This window comes from Scyliorhinus canicula, chromosome 7 (genome assembly GCF_902713615.1).
Source record: "Scyliorhinus canicula chromosome 7, sScyCan1.1, whole genome shotgun sequence".
NCBI classification, from domain to species: Eukaryota; Metazoa; Chordata; class Chondrichthyes; order Carcharhiniformes; family Scyliorhinidae; genus Scyliorhinus; species Scyliorhinus canicula.
Genome location: NC_052152.1, coordinates 18,946,456 through 18,972,853, shown reverse-complemented (window position 1 = coordinate 18,972,853; position 26,398 = coordinate 18,946,456). Strand labels below are relative to the sequence as shown.

Below are 26,398 nucleotides of genomic sequence, written 5' to 3'. Positions count from 1 at the left end.
GCAGTATGAAAGCGCGGGCTTTCCTCTAGTTCCCCGCGCTGCGGGGTGGGGGGGCGGAGCTGGCGGTGGGGGCGTGGCCTCTACTGGTTTTCTTTCCCGCGCTGAAGCGGTGCCAAGAGGGGATGACCCCATGCCGGGAGGGGATGGGTTTTGGAGGGAGCTGCCGGGGTCAGCAGAAGTCATCTGACTCACGGAAGTACCATGGAGGGTGAGTCGCGGCTAGGAGGGGTCCGAGCCTGGGGGTGGGGAGGGGGGGGGGGGGATACCGGGTTGCTGCTGGAATGGCCAGGAAGGAGCTGGTGTGGGCCGGGGGGGGTAGGGGAGAGGCGTTATCGCCATGAGGAACGGGTCGGGCGGGGCGCGCTGGCCTGGGGCGAGCAGTCGATAAGCTATGGCTAGCCGGCGGGGGAGGGGGGCGGGTTGCCCTCTGATCCGGCTGATTACCTGGAACGTGAGGGGGCTGAATGGGCCGGTTAAGAGAACTAGGGTATTTTCTCATCTGAAGGGGCTGAAGGCGGACGTGGCTATGCTCCAGGAGACCCACTTGAAGGTGGCGGACCAGGTCCGTCTGAGGAAGGGGTGGGTGGGGCAGGTTTTTCACTCAGGATTAGACGCGAAGAACCGGGGGGTGGCGATTCTGGTGGGGAAGAGGGTGGCGTTCGAGGCGGCTGAGGTGGTGTCGGACAAGGAGGGCAGATATATTATGGTGAAGGGTAGGCTGCAGGGAGAGAAGGTGGTGCTGGTTAATGTATATGCCCCGAATTGGGATGATGCTGGCTTCATGAGGCGCTTGTTGGGCCGTATTCCGGACCTGGAGGCAGGGGGCCTGATCATGCGGGGAGACTTTAACACAGTACTGGATCCCCCACTGGACCTGTCCAGTTCAAGGACGGGTAGGAGACCGGCGGCAGCCAAAGTGCTGAGGGGGTTTATGGACCAGATGGGAGGGGTGGATCCCTGGAGGTTTGGAAGACCGAGAGCGCGGGAATATTCCTTTTTCTCTCATGTCCATAGGGTTTATTCCCGAATAGATTTTTTCGTCCTGAGCAGGGGATTGATCCCGAAGGTGCAGGATGCCGAGTATTCGGCCATAGCAATTTCAGACCATGCTCCGCACTGGGTTGATCTGGAGATGGGGGAGGCGCGGGACCAGCGCCCGCTCTGGCGCCTGGATGTGGGGATATCTTGATATCAACGGCACGGGGGAGGTCCGGGTGGGGATGGTCTGGGAGGCTCTGAAAGCAGTGATCCGGGGGGAGCTGATCTCCATCCGGGCCCATAGGGAAAGGAGGGAGAGGAAGGAGAGGGAGGGACTGGTGGGGGAGCTCCCAGATGTGGACAGGAGATATGCGGAGGCACCGGAGGAGGGATTGCTGGGGGAACGGCGTAGTTTGCAGGCCAAATTTGACTTGTTGACCACCAGAAAGGCGGAGACACAGTGGAGGAGGGCGCAGGGCGCGGTATATGAGTATGGGGAGAAGGCGAGCAGGATGTTGGCGCATCAGCTCCTTAGGCGGGATGCGGCTAGGGAAATTGGTGGAGTGACGGATAGGGGTGGGAATGTAGTGCAGAAAGGGACAGAAGTAAATGGGGTCTTTAGGGACTTCTACGAGGAACTGTACCGGTCGGAACCTCCGGTGGGGAGAGGGGGGATGGAGAGCTTCATGAACAGGCTATGTTTCCCAAAGGTTCATGAGGAGCTGGTAGAGGGGTTGGGGGTGCCAATAGAGTTGGAGGAGCTAGTCAGGGGGATTGGACAAATGCAGTCAGGTAAGGCGCCGGGGCCTTGGTGCGAGCTGGTGGGCCCCCTGTTGGTGCGAGCCTTCAATGACGCATGGGAGGGGGGGGGCTTTGCCCCCGACAATGTCGCGGGCACTGATCTCTCTGATCCTGAAGCGGGATAAGGACCCCTTGCAGTGTGGATCATACAGGCCTATCTCGCTCCTCAATGTTGACGCTAAGTTACTGGCGAAGATCTTGGCCACCAGGATAGAGGATTGTGTGCCAGGGGTGATACACGAGGATCAGACAGGATTTGTCAAGGGACGGCAGCTCAACACGAACGTGCGGAGATTGCTAAATGTTATTATGATGCCGGCAGTGGAGGGGGAGGCGGAGGTAGTGGTGGCGCTGGATGCAGAGAACGCGTTTGATAGAGTTGAGTGGGGGTACCTGTGGGAGGTGCTGGAGCGGTTCGGATTCGGGGAGGGATTCATCAAATGGGTGAGGCTGCTCTACGCGGCTCCGATGGCGAGTGTAGTTACCAATGGGAGGAGATCGGAGTACTTTAGGCTCTACCGTGGGACCAGGCAGGGGTGCCCCCTGTCCCCCTTGCTCTTTGCATTGGCGATTGAACCTCTGGCTATGGCGTTGAATGAGTCAGGGAGATGGAGGGGTCTGGTGCGGGGTGGGGAGGAACATCGGGTATCGCTGTATGCGGACGACCTGCTGTTGTATGTGGCGGACCCAGAAGGGGGAATGCCGGGGGTGATGGAGCTGTTGGCGGAATTTGGGGGCTTCTCGGGCTATAAGTTAAATTTAGGCAAGAGCGAGGTATTTGTAGTACACCCGGGTGATCAAGAGGAGGGAATTGGGAGGCTCCCGTTTAAGAGGGCAGTGAAGAGTTTCAGATACCTGGGGGTGCAGGTGGCCAGGAGTTGGGGGACTCTCCATAAGCTTAATTTTACCAGGCTGGTGGAGCAGATCTAGGGCCTTTTTTAGAAGGGTGACTAGCAGCATCATGAGCTTTGTTTGGGCGCATGGGACCCCGAGGGTGAAGAGGGTCTTCTTGGAGCGGGGTAGAGATGGGGGGGGGCTGGCGTTACCCAATCTCTCGGGGTATTATTGGGCGGCCAATGTGTCGATGGTGCGCAAGTGGGTGATGGAGGGGGAGGGGGCAGCATGGAAACGGATGGGGAGGGCGTCCTGTGGAGATACAAGCCTGGGGGCCCTGGTAACGGCGCCGTGGCCGCTCCCTCCCACGAGGTATACCACGAGCCCGGTGGTGGCGGCTACCCTCAAGATTTGGGGGCAGTGGAGGCGACATAGGGGAGAAGTGGGGGGCTCGATGGAGGCTCCGTTAAGGGGGAAACCATCGGTTCGTCCCGGGGAACATTGATGGGGGGGTTCCAGGGATGGCACAGAGCGGGCATCAGACAGCTGAGGGACCTGTTTATTGATGGGAGGTTTGCGAGCCTGGGGGAGTTGGAGGAGAAATTTGGGCTCCCCCCGGGAACATGTTCAGGTATCTGCAGGTAAAGGCAGTTGCTAGACAGCAGGTGGAGGAATTCCCTTCGCTTCCCCCGAGGGGGGTGAGTGACAGGGTGTTTTCGGGGGTCTGGGTCGGAGAGGGGAAGATATCTGATATCTACAAGGTTATGCAGGAGGTGGAGGAGGCGTCAGTAGAGGAGCTGAAAGCTAAGTGGGAGGGGGAACTGGGGGAACAGATCGAAGACGGGACATGGGCTGATGCCCTGGAGAGGGTTAATTCTTCCTCCTCATGTGCGCGGCTTAGCCTCATCCAATTCAAGGTGATGCACCGGGCCCACATGTCCGGGTCTAGGATGAGTAGGTTCTTTGGGGGAGAAGACAGGTGTGTCAGGTGTTCGGGGAGTCCACCGAACCATGCCCATATGTTCTGGGCATGCCCGGCACTGGAGGAGTTCTGGAAGGGGGTGGCGAGGACGGTGTCGAGGGTGGTGGGATCCAGGGTCAAGCCAGGATGGGGACTCGCGATTTTTGGGGTTGGGGTGGAGCCGGGAGTGCAGGAGGCGAAAGAGGCTGGTGTGCTGGCCTTTGCGTCCCTAGTAGCCCGGCGAAGGATCTTGCTACAATGGAAGGATTCGAGGCCCCCAAGCGTGGAGACCTGGATCAACGACATGGCGGGTTTTATCAAGCTAGAGAGGGTCAAATTGGCCCTGAGAGGTTCGGTACAAGGGTTCTTTAGGCGGTGGCAACCTTTCCTCGACTTTCTGGCTCAACGATAGGGTACTGGGACAGTAGCAGCAGCAACCCGGGGGGGGGGGGGGGGGGGGGGGGGAAGGGGGAGGGAAAGTGGGGGGAGGGGTGGACGATGACTATGTTTGTTTATTTAATTTTAATTTAATTTTAAGTTTTTTTTGTTGTTCATTGGGGTTGGGGGGGGGGTGGGGGGGATGTGATACATGCGTTGATACGGTCTGGGGGGTGTTACAGTTATTATGGGGTTATTTTGTTGCATTTCATTGTTAGTTGTTATATTTTCTGTAAAACATTCTAATAAAAATTATTTAAAAAAAAAGAGAATAATAAGTTAATACTCAACAGTCAACATGGTTTGTCAAGGGCCAAGTTTATTTGACGAGGTGATAAAGGCAGTAGGTGAAGGTAGTGCCATGGATGTTGTATATTTGAACTTTCAGAAAGCAGTAGATACGGTGCCACACGGCAGGGTAGTTAACAAATTAAAATTGTTTGGGATTGATGGGTCCTTAGCAGCAAGGATTAGAAGGTGGCTAAGAGATCAGAAACAGAGGGTGGGTATAGATGGGCATTTTTCAGACAGGAGATGAGTTGAAAGTGATGTTCCCCAGGGTTCAGTGTTGGAATCCTTGCCTTTCCTGATTTATATAAATGATTTAGAAGTGGGTGTTGAGGGCAAAATCTCTAAATTTGAAGGTGATACTAAGCTAGGGAGAATAGTGAATTGTGAGGATGATGCTGAGCGACTTCAGATGGCCAAATGGGCAGACACCTGGCAGATGAACGTCAATGCAGCGAAATGTGAGGCAGTGCAGTTTGGTGGAATAAACATGGAGGAACAATATAGACTCAATGCTACAACTTTGAGGGGAGTACAGGAGCAAAGGGACCTTGGGGTTCAAGTGCATAATTCTCTGAAGGTGGCCAGGCAGGTTGAACCGGTTGTAAAGAAGGCTTATAGCATTCTTTGGTTTATGAACAGAGGGACAGCACAGTGATGCAGTGATTCGCACTGCTGCCTGCGGCACTGAGGATCCAGGTTTCATCCCGGTCCCGGGTCACTGTCTGTGGGGAGTTTGCACATTCTCCCCGTGTCTGCGTGGGTTTCACCCCCACAACCCAAAGATGTACAGGTTAGGTGGATTGGCCATGCTAAGTTACCTCCACCAATCATTGGTCAGACCACATTTGGAGCATTGTGTTCAGTTCTGGGCGCCTTATTTAAGGAGGGATGTTAAAACCCCGGAGATAGTGCAAAGGAGATTTACTAGAATGATACCAGGAGTGAGGAATTTTAGATACACAGAAAGATTGGGGAAATTGGGCTTGTTCTCCTTGGAGTAGTGTAGATTAAGAGGTGACCTTAATAAGCTGTTCAAAATTACGAACAAATTTGACAGGGTAAAAAAGGATATTCTCTTTCCACTCGTTGGTATGTCAGTGACGAGGGGTCACAATTTATAAATGGTCAGCAAGAGAACGAGGAGTGAGATGAGGAGAAACCTCTTTATTCAGAGAGTTGTTGGGGTTTTGGAATGCGCTGCCTGGCAGAGTGGTGGAGGTGGATTCAACAGGAGGTTTCAAAAGAGAGCTGGATACGTGATGGATTGAGAGGGCTACAGACTGGGGAATGGGACTATCTAGGTTGCTCTTTTGGGAGCCGGTGCAGACACGATGGGCCCCTCGTGTGCTGTAAATAACAAATAAAAGGGTAATCAGAAAGACAAATGGACCATTGGCTTTAACCTCAATGTGGTTAGACTACAAATGGGGAAGGGTTAATGCTTTATTTCTGCAGAGATTTATCAGACCTCATCTGGATGATCTCACTCAGTTTGGGCATTGCAACTCCTAAAAGATCTATTGGCCTTGGAACAGGTACAATGCAGATTCACCAAAATGATACCGAGACTTTGTAGATTGAATTATGAGGTTGGGGAGTACAAACGTCGATATTCATTTGAGCACAGAATATTGAGGGCTGATCTGTTTGAGGGTTTATAATAATAAAGTGATTTGAGGGTGTGGACATATAATTGCTGCTGGGAAGATCCACAGCGACGTTAACACTGGAACGTGGCCATTTCTGAGGGGAAGCTGGAAGCACGTTGTCACTTGAGAGGTGATAGAACTGTGGAGATCTGTGGAGAGAAACAGACTCTTCAGGTTTAGATAACTGGTGAAAGGTCATCTCGAACTGAAGCATTAACTCTGTTTCTCTCTCCACACAACGTCTCTCCACAAGGCGCTGCCTGACTGCCGACCATTTTCTGCTTTTATTTCCGATTGCCAGCATTTGCATTTGCAGTGGAAGGTCAGAGGTTGAAACTTGGAAATTTCTCCCCATAACACTGTTGGGTGCTGGGTCATCTGAGATTTTTGAGATGAACATTTCCACCTCAGAATACCAAGGGATATGGAGGTTGAGATCACCCACTTTGGGATTGAATAATGGGCAGGCTCAAAGGGCTGTCCGGTCTACCCATGTTCATATGTACAAAAAAAAATTAATAAGTTAGCAATAAATAGTTTGCCACTGGTAAAACCTCAATCATTGGCTACAAATAGTCAAACCTCATGTCAATGTCTTGTTATAATGATACGTTTGTACTGTACCTTGGCAGCTTTCAAAATGTTGCAAAAGGCGCTGAAATGTTGCTCGGCAATAACAATAAAAGCAGTTCTTGTAATTTCTGCAACAGGAAATCGGAGACAAAATCACATCTTCCGCTCAAAGCCGGTTATCCAGTATGAGTTTCATTTTTAGTTTTTCTTAATTTAAAAAAAATTATCTCATTCATGGTCTTTATAAACACAAATCAGGGAAAGTTCCCCCTTTTTTGGAAGCTTGCTGTTCAGTAAAGGCCTCCGTAGTCAGACCGAGACATAACGGGCGGGATCTTCCGTCCGCGCCCCCGCCGGCAACGGGATTCTCCTTCCCGTCAGCCGGCCCAATGGGGTTTCCCATGGCGGGCACTCCCATGCCGTGTGGAAATCCGTGGGCCGTGTGCGCTGCCGGAGAAACGGAGAATCCCGCCGACGGAGAATCCAGCTGAGCTTCAATAAAAACAGAAGGGATTCTCCGGCCGTTACCGCCCGGCAAGTTGGAGGTCGGAGGTCAGTGGGCCTTTACACAGCCTGTGTCACGCCCGTGGCGATCTTGCCGTGGGCGGGGTAGAAGTATCCAGTCTAAATCTGTCATCCAGGGCAAACACATCTGCAGTAAGTGTGTGTAGCTGCAGGAACTTTGGCTCTGAGTTATTGAGCTGGAGGCTGGGCTGCAGACACTGTGGCACATCAGGGAAGGGGAACGATACCTGGATGCTTTGGATCTCTGGAAAGGATGGCGAGTAAAGTCTAACATTAAATCAACGCATGAGACTAGAAGTTATAAATAAAAATAAAAGGATAAAAATAAAGGCTCTGTCTCTGAATGCATGAAGCATTCAAAACAAAACAGACTATCTGAGAGCTAGCATAGAAATAAATAAATAGGGTGGCACAGTGGTTAGCACTGCTACCTCACAGCGCCACCTCGATTACCACCTTGAGTGAGTGTCTGTGCGGAGTCTGCACGTTTTCCCCGTGTCTGCGTGGTTTCCTCCAGGTGCTCCGGTTTCCTCCCACAGTCCAAAGATGTGCGGGTTAGGTGGATTGGCCGTGATAAATTGCCCTTGGTGTCCAGGGATGTGCAGCCTAAGTTTTGGGGATGGAGCTGCACGCGCAGTGGACCAGGGTAGAGTGCTCTTTCGGAGGGTTAGTGCAGACCCAATGGGCCGAATGGCCTCTTTCTCCACTACAGGAATTTTATGATTCAAAGTACGATTTGCTGGTAACTACAGGAACATGACTGCAGGAGAACATGGATTGCGACCGGAATATTGAAAGGTACATTACATTTAGGAACGTCAAGAAGCTATGAAAAAAGTGGAGGAGTGGCTCTGTTCGTTACTGATGGTATTGGCACAATAGAGATGGCTCAACTAAGTTCAGGAAACCAGGTGAAGGGTCATATGGACTTGAAACATTAACTCTGTGTTAGGAGAACAAAGGTGGTTTTAAGGGAAGTAGATTCGTATTGGGAAAACTTAGAAATAAAGTATTGTTTTAAGTATTTAATTTAATGTTTCAGTGCCTGGAGAGATAAAGCCTATAGTTAGATTCATGCTGGACAAAGGTTTGTATGTGTGAGGTTTGGTTAAGTTCCAACTGTGTTTCTGTTGTGCTTAGAGAGGGCTGCAGAGTGAAGAATAAATAAAAGGCATAAATGTGATTGTTGCTTCGCAACTGGGGCTTTGCACAGTAGAGAAGTGTTTAAGTTTTAGTTTAGCTGACTTGATTGAAGTTGGACAAGGGTAGTTAAAGAGAAGGCATCTCTCATAGCTCTGCTGGAATCAGTTAACTTCTAAGGCCAGAGAGAGAACATCTCAGCTTTGCTGGCAGAAAAGCCATACCATGGATTAATGGTTAAGAAAACAAGTGCAAGGGCAGCACGATGGTGCAGTGGTTAGCACTGCTGCCTCACGGCGCCGAGGTCCCAGATTCGATCCGGCTCTGGGTCACTGTCCGTGTGGAGTTTGCACATTCTCCCCGTGTTTGCCTGGGTTTCACCCCCACAACCCAAAGATGTGCAGGGTAGCTAGATTGGCCATGCTAAATTGCCCCTTTATTGGAAAAAATTAATTGGGCACTCTAAATTTTTAAAAAAGAAAACAAATGCAGATATCCGAAGTACACCTAGTTAAGTAAACCAGAGTAATTAAAAGGGTTTCCAAGAAGTCTGAAGTTAAAGAAAAGAGCACTGTCCAGTAAACACTGCTCGAGCTGAGAAGGAGGTTGAGATGCCAGAAAGATATCTGAAGTGATTTTCATGTTTGTAAGATTTTACTAGTCTATGGAAGTTGAATTGAAATAACTATGGAAATCGGTAACTGGGTCTCGGAGTTTGTCTAAAAGCAGTGAAGACAAAAAAATCTTAAAAGAGTTGGTGTGAAATCCTAGACTGGGTTTTCTGGTAAACGTGGAGTGGAAGCTTTTTTACCAACAGTTTATTTGGAAAACCTGGTCTGGATTTCACAATGCAAAATGCTAAGGGAAAGCATATTTATGAAGGAAGATTTTAAAGTGTGTTCACAGAATTCCTACAGTGCAGAAGACGGCCATTCAGCCCATCGAGTCTGCACCGACAATCTGAAAGAGGACTCCATCAAGCCTACTTACCACCCTATCCCAATAACCCCTTAACCAAACCTACACATCCCTGGATACTAAGGGATAATTTTGCACGGCCAATCTACCCACCCTGCACATCTTTGGGCTGTGGGAGGAAACCGGAGCACCTGGAGTAAACCCCTACAGACACGGGGAGAAAATGCAAACTCCACACAGTCACCCAAGGTCAGAATCAAGCTCGGGTCTCTGGAGCTGTGAGGCCGCAGTGCTAACCACTGTGCCGCCGTGGCACCCGTAACAACAATGGGGGGGGGGGGGGGGGGGGGGGGGGGGGGGGGGGTGGATTCCGAGGTGAAATCCGCAGACACCAACTTGGGTTCAGAACGATGTGTGTATTTGACCACATTCATATTGTGTGCTTAAAAGGTACTTTTATGTATTGGCGAGACCATTAATGCTTAAGGTATACTTTATAATTTGTACCAATCCTAACCCCTGTGTGTAATTGTTCTGCTGAAGGGGGAATAAAGGGGTATTCTATTATAATGCAACTTTTTATGAGATGTTGGAGAAAATTCGGAAGGAAAGAATCTATCTCCACCTGGAGAGGCAAGTTTTGATTAGGAATAATCAGCATGGCTTTGTCAGAGCGAGGTCATGCCAAACAAATCTGATTACATTTTTTGAGTATGTGACCAGGTGTGTAGATGAGGGTAGTGCAGTTGATGCGGTTTACATGGATTTCGGCAAAGCCTTAGACAAGGTCCCACATGGGAGACTTTTAAAGAAGACAAATGCACATGGGATACAGGGTAACTTGATCCAGTGGATCCAAAATTGGCTTAGCTGAAGGAGATGGAGGGTGATGACAGGCGGTTCTTCAGTGCCTGGAAGCCAGTATCCAGTGGCGTACCACAAGGATCTGTGCTCTATTGTTTGTCATTTATATAAACAGCATATATGACTATATTAATAGGTTTGCAGATGACACAAAGATTGGCCGGGTGGCTAACAGTGAGATTGAGTGTCTTGGGTTACAGGAAGATATAGACGAGATGGTCAAATGGGAGGTGGCAGTTGGAATTTAACCCTGAAAAGTGTGAAGATATGCACTCTGGAAGGAGTAATGTGACAAGGAAGTATTCAATGAATGGTTTGACACTGGGAAGTTCCGAAGAACACACCTCAGTGTGTTTGTCCATAGATCTCTGAAGGCAGAAGGACAGGTTAATAGGGTGGTGAAAAAGGCATATGGGATACTTGCCTTTATCAATCGAGGCATGGTTTACAACAGCAAAGAGGCCATTTTGGAGCTGTATTAAACATTGATAAGGCCACAGCTGGGGTACTGTGTGCAATTCTAGTGTAATGAACTCCAATTGGCTTTATTGGTTGGCCAATTGGAGTATGAGCTCCCTCAATGATAGCTCATTGAGGGGGCCCATATAAGCACCTTTGTAGGCTTTGTGAGCCAGTCTTAAGTTGACTGGACTGCTAGCAGCACTGTTTGTAGCTGCTCCTGTAATATCGTTATTGTAAATAAATATTGGTGTGGTGACAGAACTCCTGCCTCCCATGGATTACTACAGTGGCGACGAGGTAAACTAAGAATTTTGCGGAGACCAGCTGCCGCACTCGGAGGGTAAGCCTTGCCATTTTAAAAATGCTGTTTTTTGGGACTTTAGAGGCATTCGACCCGACTATTGAGGACTGGTCCCAGCATGTGGAGAGAATGTATTACTTCTTCCGGGCAAATGACATACTGACGGACGAAAGGAGACGGCTTATCCTGCTGTTGGCGTGTGGACCCTCAGCTTTCGCCATTATACGTAGTCTGACTTATCCCGATGCGCCGGACACGAAAACTTTCCAAGAATTAACGGAATTGGTGAAAGAGCACCACGACCCAAAACCACCCCTCATTTTACGTAGTTGCAGATTCTACACAGCGAAGTGGGAAGACAGGGAGTCAGTCACAAATTGCTTGACCCGCCTGAGAAGGCTGGCGGACAAATGTGAATTCGGCCCGACGCTAAATGAAATGCTTTGGGACCGGTTAGTGTGTGGTATAAACAACCTCACAATACAGAAACGCCTGTTGGCGGAAACGGAGCTAGACTGCAGGCAGGCGTTACAGCTCGCACTGTCCCTAGAAAAGGCAGCAAGTGGGGCGCAGGAACTACAGGGCACGCCAATGGAGGTAGATACCTGTGAGAGGGACTACCACAACGGGTCCATCTACCAGATAGCCACTCTCAGGAAAAGCCTGAGGAATAAAGAGAAAAAGGAAAACCCCAGAACTGCCCCCACGTCTGCCAGGACTAACTGGAGACAGAGGGAAGTACCGGCTGAGGCTCCCCCAACAGAGAAGGACCGTTTCTGGCACCAGACAGAGTGGGTAACAGCGACAGAAACCCTAGAAGGAGGTGGCAAAAGAGGAATAGCAGGTGGGGATGCAGGGAAGTACACAACCTAGATGCCCCATCCTCCTCCGAAGGGGAACAATTATATAATTTTGCAACGAAAAAAGCAGAACTCATTAAGATTACCCCACGGGTGAACGGGCGGCCGATAATAATGGAAATAGACACGGGTGCGGCCGTATCAGTAATGGGAGTGGCAGCATTTAGAAAAATCAAAGATGGACTCCAGCCACTAACCCTAACAAAAACATCGACGAAACTTAAAACCTACACGGGGGAACCCCTGGAAGTTCTAGGCACGACTCATGTACCCGTGGAATATGAGAAACAATTGCCCAGATTACCGTTGACGATAGTAGAGGGCTCCGTACCGCGCTTAATTGGACGAAACTGGCTGAAAGACCTAAAATTAGATTGGATGAAAAGTTTCCAGAGTGGAAGCGGGCAGTTGAGTGGAGTACTCCAAAAATACCCGGAGGTCTTCCAGGAAGGTTTGGGGGAAATCATAGGCGCCAAAGCAACTTTGCATGTAGACCCAGAAGCCCTTCCGAAATTTTGTAAGGCCAGGCCAGTACCTTTTGCATTAAGGAAGAAAGTAGATGATGAAATAGAAAGGTTACGGCACGACGGCATTATCAGACCAGTACAGTTCTCGGAATGGGCAGCGCCGGTGGTACCAATTTTGAAGCCAGACGGCTCGACACGTCTCTGTGGAGATTTCAAACAGACGGTAAACAAATACGCACTGCTGGACAAATACCCAATCCCTAAAATAGACGACCTATATGCCAAATTGGCAGGTGGGCTTTTGTTCATGAAACTGGACATGAGCCATGCCTACCTGCAGTTAAAACTGGACAAGGGCTCCCAGAAGTTTGCTACGATCAATACCCTGAAGGGCCTTTTTCGTTATACTAGGCTACCTTTCGGAGTGTCATCAGCCTGCGCTATATTCCAGCGTACGATGGAAAATATTCTGCAGGGACTACCGCAGGTGGCGATTTATTTGGACAATGTCTTAATCACGGGTAAGACAAACAGGGAAAACTTAAGGAACCTGGAGGAAGTGCTCAGGCATTTCGCAAAGGCAGGCGTGCGGCTAAAAAGGGAAAAGTGTGTTTTTCTGGCCCCACAAGTGACGTACCTGGGATATAAAGTGTGCGAGTCAGGCTTACACCCATTAGAAGACAGAGTAAGGGCAATAAAAGAAGCCCCAGCTCCCACCACGGTCCAGGAGTTACGATCATTTCTAGGGTTGGTAACCTATTATGGAAAATTTATTGAAAATAGGGCGTCCATCCTAGAACCCCTCCACCAGCTACTAAGAAAGGGGCAAGAATGGAAATGGCCCGCCCGCCAAAACCGAGCATTTGGGGACATTAAGGAACAGCTGTCATCCGAAAATGTCCTAGAGCATTATGACCCAAGGAAGGAGTTGGTGGTCACTTGTGATGCATCCCCCTACGGGGTAGGAGCCGTCTTAGCCCATAGAGGAAGGAATGGGGAAGAACGGCCAATAGCCTATGCTTCGAGGACCTTGGCGATGGCTGAGAGGAAGTACGCCCAAATCGAGAAGGAAGGACTGGCGGTGATATTCGCAGTAAAAAAATTTCACCAGTATCTGTACGGGCGGAAATTCACCATAGTGACGGACCATAAGCCGTTATTAGGGTTATTAAAAGAAGACAAGTCAATACCCCCGATTGCATCAGCTAGAATCCAACGCTGGCCGTTATAACTGGCGGCGTATAGATACGTTCTGGAGCACAGACCGGGAACGCGAGTAGCACATGCAGATGCTTTGAGCAGACTTCCCCTCCCGGACACTCCGCCGCAAATACCAAAAGTAGAGGAGACAGTAATGACTCTAAATTTTTTGGACACCCTACCAGTAGACGCACAACATATTCGATGGACGCAAAAAGACCCAGTTTTAGCCAAGATGAAGCATGTACCGCTAACAGGGGAACTGGAAAGACCAGTGGAGCCCCAGATGCACCCATACTGGAGCAGAAGGGACCAAATAACCATAGAAGACGGTATCCTATTATGGGGAGCCCGGGTAATCGTCCCAGCTCAGGGCCGTCAGGCAATCTTAACCGAGTTACATCACGGACACCCAGGGGTGTCTAAAATGAAGATGCTAGCTCGATGGTGGCCAGGTTTGGACACAGACATAGCAGCCTTGGTACGTCGGTGCCAGGAGTGCCAACAGGGGCAAAGAGTGCCACCAGCGGCGCCATTGCACCCATGGGAATGACCAGGCAGACAGTGAACCCGCCTGCATATTGACCACGCCGGCCCTTTCATGGGCTCAATGTTTTTGGTGATACTGGACGCCCACTCCAAATGGTTGGACGTCCACCGGGTAAACGCGGCAAGCACAGCATCGACAATTGAAAAACTCAGGGCCTCGTTTGCAACACATGGGCTTCCAGAGGTATTGGTGTCGGACAACGGAACGGCATTCACAAGTGGGGAATTTGGAAAATTCCTGAAGGAAAACGGAGTCCGTCACATCAAAATGGCCCCTTACCATCCAGCGACCAACGGCCTGGCAGAGAGAGCAGTCCAGACACTTAAAGCGGGACTCAAGAAGCAGCCGGCAGCGTCAATAGACACAAAGCTCTCCCGCTGGCTGTTTGATTACAGGACCACACCGCATTCCACAACGGGCATACCGCCAGCTGAACTCTTAATGGGAAGGCAGCTGCGAACGAGGCTGAGTCTCCTTTTCCCAAATTTAACGGGGAAAGTGGAGAAGCAACAGGAGGCCCAACGCAGGGGGCATGATAATAGTCGGCAGCAGAGACAATTCCAGGTGGGGGCACCGGTTTGGGTCAAGAATTATGGGAATGGACCAACGTGGGTCAAAGGCACGGTAGAGTCCCAAACAGGGCCCATATCCTTTGAGGTTTCGATAGGAGGTAAAGTGCTTAAGAAACACCTAGACCAAATAAGGGCAGCGGAACCACACCTGGAGGCAGGCGAAGCAGGACCGCCTCAAGTTGGGATAGCCCAGACGGAAAGAATCTCCAGACCCCGTTATCCAATCGTCAGAGTCGGAGATGGACACGTTCGACGAGGCCACCGCGACACCTCTCCCCAAGGAGGAGGAAGAACAACTTCCAAGGAGGTCGTCAAGGAAAAGACGGGCACCTATAAGGTACACCCCGCCCACTTCGGAGAACGACCCGGCGGACGACACAGAGGTGACAGACCCAGACATGAGGAGCAGGAAGAAGCTCAGAGGAATGCCAGCTGGCAGGAATTCCTCGGACTTTGGGGGGGGGGGGGGGGGTAATGAACTCCAATTGGCATTATTGGTTGGCCAATTGGAGTATGAGCTCCCTCAATGATAGCTCATTGCGGGGGCCCATATAAGCACCTGTGTAGGCTTTGTGAGCAGTCTTAGGTTGACTGGACTGTTAGCAGCACTGTTTGTAGCTGCTCCTGTAATATCGTTATTGTAAATAAATATTGGTGTGGTGACGGAACTCCTGCCTCCAGTGGATTACTACATCTGGTCACCACATTCTAGGAAGGATGTGATTGCACTGGAGTGGGTGCAGAGGCCATTCAACAGGATGTTGCCTGGGATGGAACATTTAAGTTATGAGGAGAGGTTGGATAGGCTGGGGTTGTTTTTGCTGGAGCAGAGAAGACTGAGGGGTGACCTGATGGAGGTGTATAAGATTACGAGGGGCATGCACAGGATGGATAGGGAGCAGCTGATCAAAAGATTCGGCAGAATATAAGGAACGGCGAAGGATGGCAAAAGGATGAATAAGGACGGGAAAATTAGAGTAAACCAGCCAGAGATATAAAAACAAATAGGAAGCTTTTTTCTGAATATTTTTAAAAATCAAACTAGTTGACAAAGTGAGCAGTTGTCTTTTTTTATATATAAATTTAGAGTACCCAATTTTTTTTTCCCAATTAAGGGGCAATTTAACATGGCCAACCCACTTAACCTGCACATCTTTGGGTTGAGGGGATGAAGCCCACGCAGGCACAGGGAGAATGTGCAAACTCCACACGGACAGCAACCCAGGGCCGGGATTCAAACCCGGGTCCTCAGCACCATAGTCCCAGTGCTAACCACTGCGCCACATGCCACCCTAGCATTTGTCTTATTGACAAGAGAGTCTGGAGAATTGACAATGGAAAACCAGGACATCCTGACTTGGAATATACCACCGATCCTTCACTCTGACTACTGCATCACAGTGGTTAGCACAGTTGCTTTACAGCTCCAGGGCCCCAGGTTCGATTTCTGACTTGGGTCACTGTCTATGCAGAATCTGCATGTTTCCTCCGGGCGCTCCAGTTTCCTCCCACAGTCCAAAGATGTGCAGGTTAGGTGGATTGGCAATGCTCAATTGCCCTTAGTGTCCCCAAAAAAAAGGTTAGATGGGGTTATGGGGATAGGGTGGAGGTTTGAGCTTTGGTAGAGTGCTCTTTCCAAGGGCCAGTGCAGACTCGATGGGCCAAATTGCCTCCTTCTGCACTGCAGATTCTATGATTCTCTCAGTACTTTCAAATTCCTGGAAGCCCCTTCCTAACAGCACTATGGGTGTACCTGCACCACATGGACTGCAGTTGTTCAAGAAGTTGGTTCACCAACAGCTTCTCAAGAGAATTAGGAGTGGGCAATATTTTTTTTTGTAAATGTTTTTTATTGGGTTTGTGCATAATACCTTACCAGTTATTTTATTATTTTTTTATTTATTTTTTAGGAGTGGGCAATAAATGCTGGCCTAGCCAGTGAAGCCCACAGCCTGTGAAAGAATAACAAAAAAAAGGCAACTAATTTATTCAGTAGCGAGTGTGGATTCTGATAGAAGGTTGATTGCATAAATTCTAATCTAATCTGAGCCGGGTGATGTAAGCGTAGTTTGCTATAGAACAGTACAGCACAGAACAGGCCCTTCGGCCCTCGATGCTGCGCCGAGCAATGATCACCCCACTCAAACCCACGTATCCACCCTATACCCGCAACCCAACAACCCCTCCAACCCTACTTTTTAGGACACTACGGGCAATTTAGCATGGCCAATCCACCTAACCCGCACATCTTTTGGACTGTGGGAGGAAACCGGAGCACCCGGAGGAAACCCACGCACACACGGGGAGGACGTGCAGACTCCGCACAGACAGTGACCCAACCGGGAATCGAACCTGGGACCCTGGAGCTGTGAAGCATTTATGCTAACCACCATGCTACCGTGCTGCCCACTTTTTTTAAAAAGTTATGTTAAAGTTAGGTACCATTAACTCCTATGGATATGACTGAATTCTAGATGGTTCCTTGATGAGGAGTTACAGTGAAGATTTGTCTGGTCCCCTTTATGAATATTCTTGTCACTGTATTGACTCAGTCATCTTAAAATATAGAGGTCCACATTTTAATTAAGGAAGTCAGGTACCTGTGATGTTTGTCAGTTTCTGAATGGCTGGTTCTTCCAACTTGGCAATCTCATTCTTTACAAGTGATTCGAATGTTTTGTAGTTGACAAATCCAGGCAGTTCCCTTCCACGGTAAGATTCCTCAAAAGATAGAACTTCATTACGCAGGAAATACCGGACTAATAAAACCAAAGGAGAAAAATAACTGTAAAACTTCAAGGCACAGAACTGTAGAATTCTTACAATGCAGAAGGAGGCCATTCGGCCCATTGAGACCGCACCAACCCTCCGAAAGAAGGAGCACCGTTCCTAAGCCCACTCCCCCGCCCTATCACCGTAACCTGACCTAACCTGCATATCTTTGGACACTAAGTGGCAAATTAGCCTGGCCAATCCACCTAACTTGCACATCTTTGGACTGTGGGAGGATACCACAGCACCCGGAGGAAACCCATAGCAGACACGGGGAGAAAGTGCAGACTCCACAGAGACAGTCACCCGAAGCCGAAACAGCAATGAGATAAATAACCAAATAGAGTGTTTCGGTGGTGTTGGGTAAGGGACAAGTGTTTTTTTTAAATATGTTCGTTGGAGTTTGTTTTGTAATAATCAACACAAACAGGAGCAAAGGAAACGCAAAAAATCACAGGATAGTTTTTTTTTAAAGTTCTAATTAAGGGGAAATTTTGCATGGCGCCAATCCACCTACCCTGCACATCTTTGGGTCGTGGAGGGTTCAGACGTGGGGAGAATGTGCAAACTCCACACGGACTGTGACCCGGGGCAGGGATCGAACCCGGATCTTAGGTGCCGTGATAATGTGATAATAAACGTGCTAACCATTGCGCTACCATGCCGCCAGCAGGTTTGCTAGTTAATGGAAGTAAAGTGGAGGGAAGAGCTATGGTGGGTTATGTGGGGGCGGGGGGAGGGGTGGGGTTGGTTTATCTGGTTTCTTTGTTTTGGGCTTGGGCTGGGGGGGGGGGGGGGGCGGGGGGACTTTCTTTGTTTGGAGTGGGGGTGGGGGAGTCGCTGACGTCGAAGGTCCATTGTTGGACGAGATGGCTGGAAGGGCATGGCAACGACCATCTTGAGGCAACCTGGGTGATGTGCGAGACAGGGGCCTGGGGGAGTTTTGGGGGCGGAGGGTGGCGGTCTTGTGATTGAAATGTTAGGGGTCTGAATGGACCAATCAAAAGGTCCCATGTTTTCGCTCATTTAATGAGCTTGAAGGCGGTTGCACCCAAGGGTGAAAGATCATATGAGGTTGAGGAAGGGTTGGGTGGGGCAAGTGTTCTATTTGGGTTGGATATGAAAGCGAGGGGGCTTGCGGTGATAATTTGTATGAGGGTGGTTTACTCGGTGGCTGGTATAGTGGGGGACTCAGGAGGTAGACATGTCATGGTGAGTGGAGATTGCAGGGGGTGCCCGTGGTGTTTGTGAATGTCCATGCCCGCAACTGGGGTGATGTGGATTTTATGAAGTGGGTGTTGGCAGGCAAATATTCTGGACCAAGGCTTGCATTGGTTGATTAATGGGGGGGTGGGGATGGATTTTAACTCGGTTCTAGATCCTATGCTAGATGGGTCATGCCTCAAGCCAATGAAGGTGTCGACATTGGCAAAGGAATTGTTGAGGTTCATGGAGTGATTGGGGGACGAGCATTTGTGGCGATTTGGGTGACCTTGGGGGGCGGGGTGCAGGGGGAGTTTTTTTCAGGCATATCATTGTCTGATGTTATAAGTATAAAGTGGTGGGCAGCATGGTGGCCTAGTGGTTAGCACAACCGCCTCATGGCGCTGAGGTCCCAGGTTCGATCCCGGCTCTGGGTCACTGTCCGTGTGGAGTTTGCACATTCTCCCCGTGTTTGCGTGGGTTTCGTCCCCACAACCCAAAAATGTGCAGAGTAGGTGGATTGGCCAGGCTAAATTGCCCCTTAATTGGAAAAAATAATTGGGTACTCTAAATTTATATTAAAAAAAAAATAAGTATAAAGTGGAGCATGTGGCGTATTAACACGGTTGGAGGGGTTTGTGTTGAATTATGGCAAGTGCATAAAGATAAGTTACCTGTGTTTTGTATATAAATTGAAAATGCCTTGAATAAAATTATATTGTTTAAAACCTTCCTGCGTAACCAAGGAGTCAACGACTCGTGGAGCCAAGAGAAACGGGTGGAATTGTCCGGTCCGCCAACCGCGATTTGCGGCGTGACAGATCCCTGCCGGCAGCGGTATTTTCCATTTCTGCAGCCAGCCAATGGAGTTCCCCGTTCCCACCCCATGCCGTCGGGAAACCCGTGGGAGTGGGTGCGCAGCCGGCGAACCGGAGGATCCCGCTGACGGAGAATTCCGCTGTAGTTCCCCAGCAGGAGCCACCCCGTGCTGTCTACCCTTACATCGCGCCACCGGAATTCGGGGTAATCACAGAACAACATGGGATCTTCTCCATCCACCTGAACTCGATCGGCCATTGATTTAACACCTGACCCAACAGACAGCACCTTCGACAGTATTACTGAATCTAACAACCTCCTAACCCAGACATGGGAAAGGCATTATCACCGAGCTATACTGATTTGTACTCTCAGACTGAAATGTTGTGACTTGATTGACTGATAAATTGCTAACTGTAAGAAAATAGTTTTCAATGTTGTGTATTGAGGAATGCCATTGCGCAGTGTTCTTAATTATCTGATACCAGTGAGATAGAATCTATTGCTTGACTAACTCACAAAATCTATTCTTCTGCCGCAGTGGTTAGCACTGTTGCTTCACGCCGCCAGGGACCTGGGCTCGATTCCCGGCTTGGGTCACTGCCTATGCAGAGTCTCCCCGTAGCTGCGTGCGTTTCCTCCGGGTGCTCCGATTTCCTCCCACAAGTCCTGAAAGACGTGCTTGTCAGGCAAATTGGACATTCGGAATTCTCCCTCTGTGTACCCGAACAGGCACCGCTGTGTACCTGAATGTGGCGACTAGGGGATTTTTACAGTAACTTCATTGCAGTGTTAATGCAAGCCTACTTGTGACACTAATGAAGATTATATCATTATTATTTTGTTGTTGTGTGAATTCTTGGCCTTCCCACTGACTCCGTGCTAGTTTAGTGCCTGAGGCTAAAAGCTTTCTGCTCCCATTTTCAGGTGCGAATCCTTTCAATGCTCCTTCGATCTTGCTCCTGGATTGTTCACATCAGTGTCTAGGGAATTAACCTTCCAATGCTGGAGAATCCAGGAGAATGCTGGAATGTTGGTAACCTTAGTTGCTAGGCAATGGCAGTGGGAGAATGCTGCTGCATGTTAACCCATTAGATGATTACTCAAGAGCGGAACATTTGGGACTCTTTCCTTTGTTCATGGACATTGGTTTGGGGTTTTTTTTTCTCTTATGTTTGTGTTTTTTCCTCTTTTTTCTGTTTTTTCCTTTTTGGGTGGATTTGTACTTTTTGTGCAGCTCGCGGAGAACACTGGAGCCGGCACGGTAACGAAGAGGGGCCGGTCAGCAAGGGGGGCCAAAGATGTGGGTTGGGGGGGGGTTTTTTGTTTTTTTTTGTTTGTTTTGTTGATGCCCATGCCTTCCTGTGCCAGTGAGTTTGCTCCAGTGGGTTGGAGAGGGGGATGGGGCGCCGGGGAGTGGGGAGGAGGACGGGGAAACAATGGGAATGAGACAGGAAGGCGCCGGAGTGTTGAGTCACCGGGCTAGCAGATTGGCTAGTCAAGGGAGTCAGGTGGGGGGGTGGGGGGGGGGGGGGGGGGGGGGGGCGCTTTAACATGGTCCTTGACCCGGCTTTGGATCGGTCGTGTCCCAGAACGGGTAGACTCCCAGCAATGGCAAGGGAGCTGAAAGGGTTTATGGAGCAAATGGGGGCAGTGGACCCCTGGAGAGCTAAACAGCCGACAGGAAGGGGCTAGTGGATGAGCCGGGGGCCCCGATTAGAGTGGAGGAGGTATTGGAGGGCCTAAAGGCCATGCAGTCGGGGAAAGCCCCGGGACTGGATGGATACCCAGTAGAGTTCTATAGGAAGTTTTCTGAGCTGGTGGGCCCGGTCTTGGTGAGGGTTTTCAATGAGACAAGGGACAGAGGGACCCAGCCGCCGACAATGTCGCAAGGCACTATATCACCGATAGTGAAGCGGGGTAAAACCCGGAGGCGTGTGGGTCCTACAGGCCAATCTCCCTGATTAATGTTGACGCCAAGCTCCTGGCAAAGGTACTGGCGGTTAGAATGGAGGGATGCGTACCGGGGGTGATTGGGGAGGACCAAACTGGGTTCGTGAAAGGTAGACAGCTGGCGGCCAACCTGAGAAGATTACTTAATGTGATCTAGTGGGCAGGGAGGTGGAGGTAGTGGTGGCGATGGACGCCGAGAAGGCCTTTGACCGGGTGGAGTGGGACTATCTATGGGAGGTGCTCGGACGGTTTGGGTTCGGGGAGGGACTGGTGGATTGGATCAAATTATTATATCAGGCCTCGGGGGCCAGCGTCAGGACTAACAGAGAAGTGTCGGAGTACTTTAGGCTGTACTGAGGGACCAGACAGGGCTGCCGGCTCTCCCCGCTGCTGTTTGCGCTGGCCATAGAGCCGCTGGCGATTGCGCTGAGAGCCGCAAAGGGATGGAAGGGGATGGTGAGGGGCGGATTAGAACATAGGGTTTCTCTTTATGCAGACGACCTGCTCCTGTACGTGTCGGACCCAGTGGCCGGGATGGGAAGTATACAGTAGTCCCCCGTTATACCGCGCTCCGCAATACCGCGGTTCGCGATATACCGCGGGGGGGCTGATGGACCCCAACTGTCAGTTGTGTCAATTTCAGCGGCCGGCTCCGGAGAGGGAAGCTGCTCTCACTGAAATAATCAGCCGGCCGCTGAAATTGACACTGCCCGCTGCTCTCTCCCTCCAATCCAACTTTTAAGTTTTAATGTTTCTGATTGGAGGGAGAGAGCAGCGGGCAGTGTCAATTTCAGCGGCCGGCTCACTTTGATCCAGAGAGGGAAGCTGCTCTCTCACTGAAGCAATCAGCTGGCCGCTGAAATTGACACTGCCGAGGGGGGGGTGGGTGTTGGCGAGGGGAGAAGAGGGGGGGCGGGTGTTGGGGGGGAGGGTGTTGGGGGGGCGGGTGTTGGGGGAGCGGGTGTTGGAGGGGGAGAAGAGGGGGGGCGGGTGTTGGGGGGGGGAGAAGAGGGGGGCGGGTGTTGGGGGGGGAGAAGAGGGGGGGCGGGTGTTGGGGGGGGAGAGAACAGGGGGGGGGGTGTTGGGGGGGGAGAAGAGGGGGGGCGGGTGTTGGGGGGAGAAGAGGGGGGGCGGGTGTTGGGGGGGAGAAGAGGGGGGGCGGGTGTTGGGGGGGAGAAGAGGGGGGGCGGGTGTTGGGGGGGAGAAGAGGGGGGGCGGGTGTTGGGGGGGAGAAGAGGGGGGCGGGTGTTGGGGGGAGAAGAGGGAGGGCGGGTGTTGGGGGGGGGAGAAGAGGGGGGGCGGGTGTTGAGGGGGGGCGGGTGTTGGGGGGGGGAGAAGAGGGGGGGCGGGTGTGGGGGGGAGAAGAGGGGGGCGGGTGTTGGGGGGGAGAAGAGGGGGGCGGGTGTTTGGGGGGGAGAAGAGGGGGGCGGGTGTTGGGGGGGGAGAAGAGGGGGGCGGGTGTTGGGGGGGGAGAAGAGGGGGGGCGGGTGTTGGGGGGGAGAAGAGGGGGGGCGGGTGTTGGGGGGGGAGAAGAGGGGGGGGGGGGGTGGGGGGGGGAGAAGAGGGGGGGCGGGTGTTGGGGGGAGAAGAGGGGGGGCGGGTGTTGGGGGGAGAAGAGGGGGGCGGGTGTTGGGGGGGAGAAGAGGGGGGGCGGGTGTTGGGGGGGAGAGGAGGGGGGGCGGTTGTTGGGGGGGGAGAGGAGGGGGGGCGGGTGTTGGGGGGGAGAGGAGGGGGGGGCGGGTGTTGGGGGGGAGAGGAGGGGGGGCGGGTGTTGGGGGGGAGAGGAGGGGGGCGGGTGTTGGGGGAGAGGAGGGGGGGGCGGGTGTTGGGGGGGAGAGGAGGGGGGGGCGGGTGTTGGGGGGGAGAGGAGGGGGGGCGGGTGTTGGGGGGAGAGGAGGAGGGGCGGGTGTTGGGGGGGAGAGGAGGGGGGGCGGGTGTTGGGGGGGGAGAGGAGGGGGGGCGGGTGTTGGGGGGGAGAGGAGGGGGGGCGGGTGTGGGGGGACCCCCCTGCGGGTGTGGGGGGGACCCCCCTGCGGGTGTGGGGGAGACCCCCCTGCGGGTGTGGGGGAGACCCCCCTGCGGGTGTGGGGGAGACGCCCCTGCGGGTGTTGGGGGAGAGAGGAGGGCCCTGCGGGTGTTGGGGGACGGGGGAGGAGAGGGGGGGGGAGGGGGCGAGCCGGAGGGTGTGAGGTGGGTGGGGTGAGGTGGGTGGGGTGGGGGTGGAGGGGAGAGGTGGAGACAGAGCCCAGTGGGTGTTGGGGGAGAGGAGGAGACAGAGCCCAGTGGGTGTTGGGGGAGAGGGGGCGAGCCGGAGGGTGTGGGGGGGAGAGTGGTCTAGTTGGAGGATGTGGGGGCGAACCGGAGGGTGTGGGGGGAGAGGGGGCGAGCCGGAGGGTGTTGGGGGGGAGAGAGGGGGCGAGCCGGAGGGTGTGGGGGGAGAGGGGTCTAGTTGGAGGATGTGGGGGGAGAGGGGGCAAGCCGGAGGGAAAAAAAAAGAAATTGACACTGCCGGCTGCTCTCTCCCTCCAATCAGAAACATTAAAACTTAAAAGTTGGATTGGAGGGAGAGAGCAGCGGGCAGTGTCAATTTCAGCGGCCGGCTGATTCTTTCAGTGAGAGCAGCTTCTCTCCGGATCAAAGTGAGCCGGCCGCTGAAATTTTAATTGGATCCACGATGGGGGTTTTAAATTTATTTAAAAATCTATGCTAGCGCTTCCCATTGTGAGTCTACGGGGGTCTGACCTCTCCCCCCTCCCCCCGTAGACTCTCAATGGGAAGCGCTAGCATAGATTTTTAAATAAATTTAAAACCCCCATCGTGGATATCCGCGGCTCGGTTACAACGCGGTGGGGGTCTTGGACCCCAACACCCGCGTTATAAAGGGGGACTACTGTACTGGGAATGTTGAGGAAGTTCGGCCAGTTCTCAGGATACAAATTAAATACGGCCAAGAGTGAAATGTTTGTGGTACAGGCAAGGGGCCAGGAGAACAGATTGAGAGGGCTACCATTTAGGCTGGTTGAGGAAAATTTCCGGTATTTGAGAATCCAGGTGGCACGAGACTGGGGCAGGCTGCACAAGTTAAATTTGGCCAGGGTGGTGGAGCAAATGAAGGGAGAGTTTCGGAGATGGGATGCACTCCCGCTGTCGCTGGCAGGGAGGGTGCAGACTGTAAAGATGACAATCCTCCCTAGATTTCTGTTTGTTTTTCAGTGCCTCCAGATCTTTGTCCCACAGTCCTTCTTCAAAAGAGTTAACAGGATGATCATGAGCTTTGTCTGGGCGGTAAAATCCCCGCGGGTGAAGAAGGCGATGCTGGAGAGGAACCACAGCGAGGGAGGGCTGGCTTTGCTGAGTCTGATTAATTATTACTGGGCGGCCAATATCGCTATGATAAGGAAGTGGATGGTGGGTATGGGGTCTATCTGGGAGCGGGTGGAGGCGGGTTTCGTGCAGGGGCTCCAGCTTGGCAGCCCTGGTCACGGCTCCTCTACCGCTGCCGCCGGCCAAGTACTCCACCAGCCCGGTAGTGGTGGTGACCCTGCGGATATGGGGCCAGTGGAGGAGGCATGTAGGGGAGACGGGGGCGTCGGTTTGGGTGCCAATCTGCGACAACCATCGGTTTGCCCCCGGGAGTATGGATGGGGGGTTTCAAGTATGGCGGCGAGCAGGGGCGGGAAGGATGGGGGATATGTTCCTGGAAGGGAGCTTTGCAAGTTTGAGGAGCTTGGAGGAGAAATTTGGTCTGGTAAGGGGAAATGATTTTAGGTACCTACAGTTGCGGGACTTTGTTCGTAGACAGGTCCCATCTTTCCCACGCCTCCCGCCAATGGGGATCCAAGACAGAATAGTCTCTAGGGGGGAAGAAGGGGAGGGTAGAGTCTCTGGTATTTATAAGGTGCTCATGAGGGAGGAAGGGTCCCAGACGGAGGAACTGAAACTTAAATGGGAGGAGCAGCTAGGCGGGAAAATGGAGGACGGGCTGTGGGCAGAGGCCCTGAGTAGGGTAAATTCGACCGCGACATGTGCCAGGCTCGGGCTGATTCAATTTAAGGTCTTTCACCGGGCCCATATGACGGTGGCTCAGATGAGCAAATTCTTTGGGATAGAGGACAAATGCGCTAGGTGCGCAGGAGGACCGGCAAACCACGTTCACATGTTTTGGGCATGCCCTAAGCTTAGGGGGTACTGGGAGGGATTTGCGGGCGTCATGTCCCGGGTGCTAAAAACAAGGGTGGCGATGGGTCCAGGGGTGGCAATGTTTGGGGTTTCGGAAGACCCGGGAGTCCAGGGGAAGAAAGAGGCCGATGTTTTGGCCTTTGCTTCCCTGATAGCCCGGCGATGAATACTATTGGCTTGGTGGGACTCAAAGCCCCCGAAGACTGAGTTGTGGCTTGCGGACATGTCGAGTTTCCTGGGTATGGATAAAATTAAGTTCGCCTTGAGGGGATCTGTACAGGGGTTCGCCCGGAGGTGGCAACCATTTATTGACTTCTTTGTGGGAGAGTGAGCATCAGCAGGGGGGGGGGGGGGGGGGGGGGGGGTAAGAGTAGAGTAGAGTAGGAGGGACAAAATGACGGGTAGTACCGGTGGGAGAGGAGCGGGCTTGTGCAGTATGTTACGATTGAAGTATTGAAAGTACATGGATGTTAGCACATTTTTGCCTTTTTTGCTTTCTTTCTGTTGATGTCTGTAACTGTTTACAAAGCCAAAAACTACCTCAATAAAATTGTTTGTTAAAAAAAAAAGATGATTACTCAAGATCATCGTTGGAGACTACCACATTTTTGAAATAGGAAGAGCGGGGGCAAAATTGCAGGGCGGGACGAAAATGTATCAATTTGTCTGGAGGCTTTCTGGTCCTTTTCTGGCATTTTACCTGTGGATTTGGGACAGTTTGGGTCAAAGAATGTCTTTACTCCATTCTCTGTCTCTTTTCTCTTATTCCAGAGATGACTTATTGGTTTAGATTAGCAAGTGCGTGAACACATGAGCAGAATAACAACTGAGCATGACACAGATTTACATGAAAATTTGTATCCCTCAGGATGTCCCCAAGTCTCCTCAAGATGTACCCTCAGTCAGAAATCTAGATCACACTGCAAGACTTTCAGGAAGACACGGGGAGTTCACACCAAGTTATATTCAACAGAAACAAAGGTTTATTTACAAGGTTTTGTTACACTGCTCCTGGTAGTACCCAACCGGGTCTGAGCAGGTCAGTACCGAACTGGTTGACCTTATATATAATGGCCATTAAGCTCCCG

At 51.7% G+C, this 26,398-nt stretch overlaps 1 protein-coding gene across 4 annotated transcripts in view; it reads right to left on the bottom strand.

The window, feature by feature from the left end:
* Positions 1–26,398, bottom strand: part of LOC119968763 (interferon-induced GTP-binding protein Mx3-like) — a 94,763-nt gene that overhangs the window by 12,012 nt on the left and 56,353 nt on the right. For all 4 annotated transcript variants that reach the window (XM_038801459.1, XM_038801463.1, XM_038801460.1 and 1 more), the window contains 2 exons: positions 16,985–17,143; positions 6,577–6,653 (listed from right to left, as the gene is read on the bottom strand). In XM_038801459.1, coding sequence (XP_038657387.1) covers positions 6,577–6,653; positions 16,985–17,143 — 236 coding nt within the window. The remainder of the gene's footprint in view (positions 1–6,576; positions 6,654–16,984; positions 17,144–26,398) is intronic.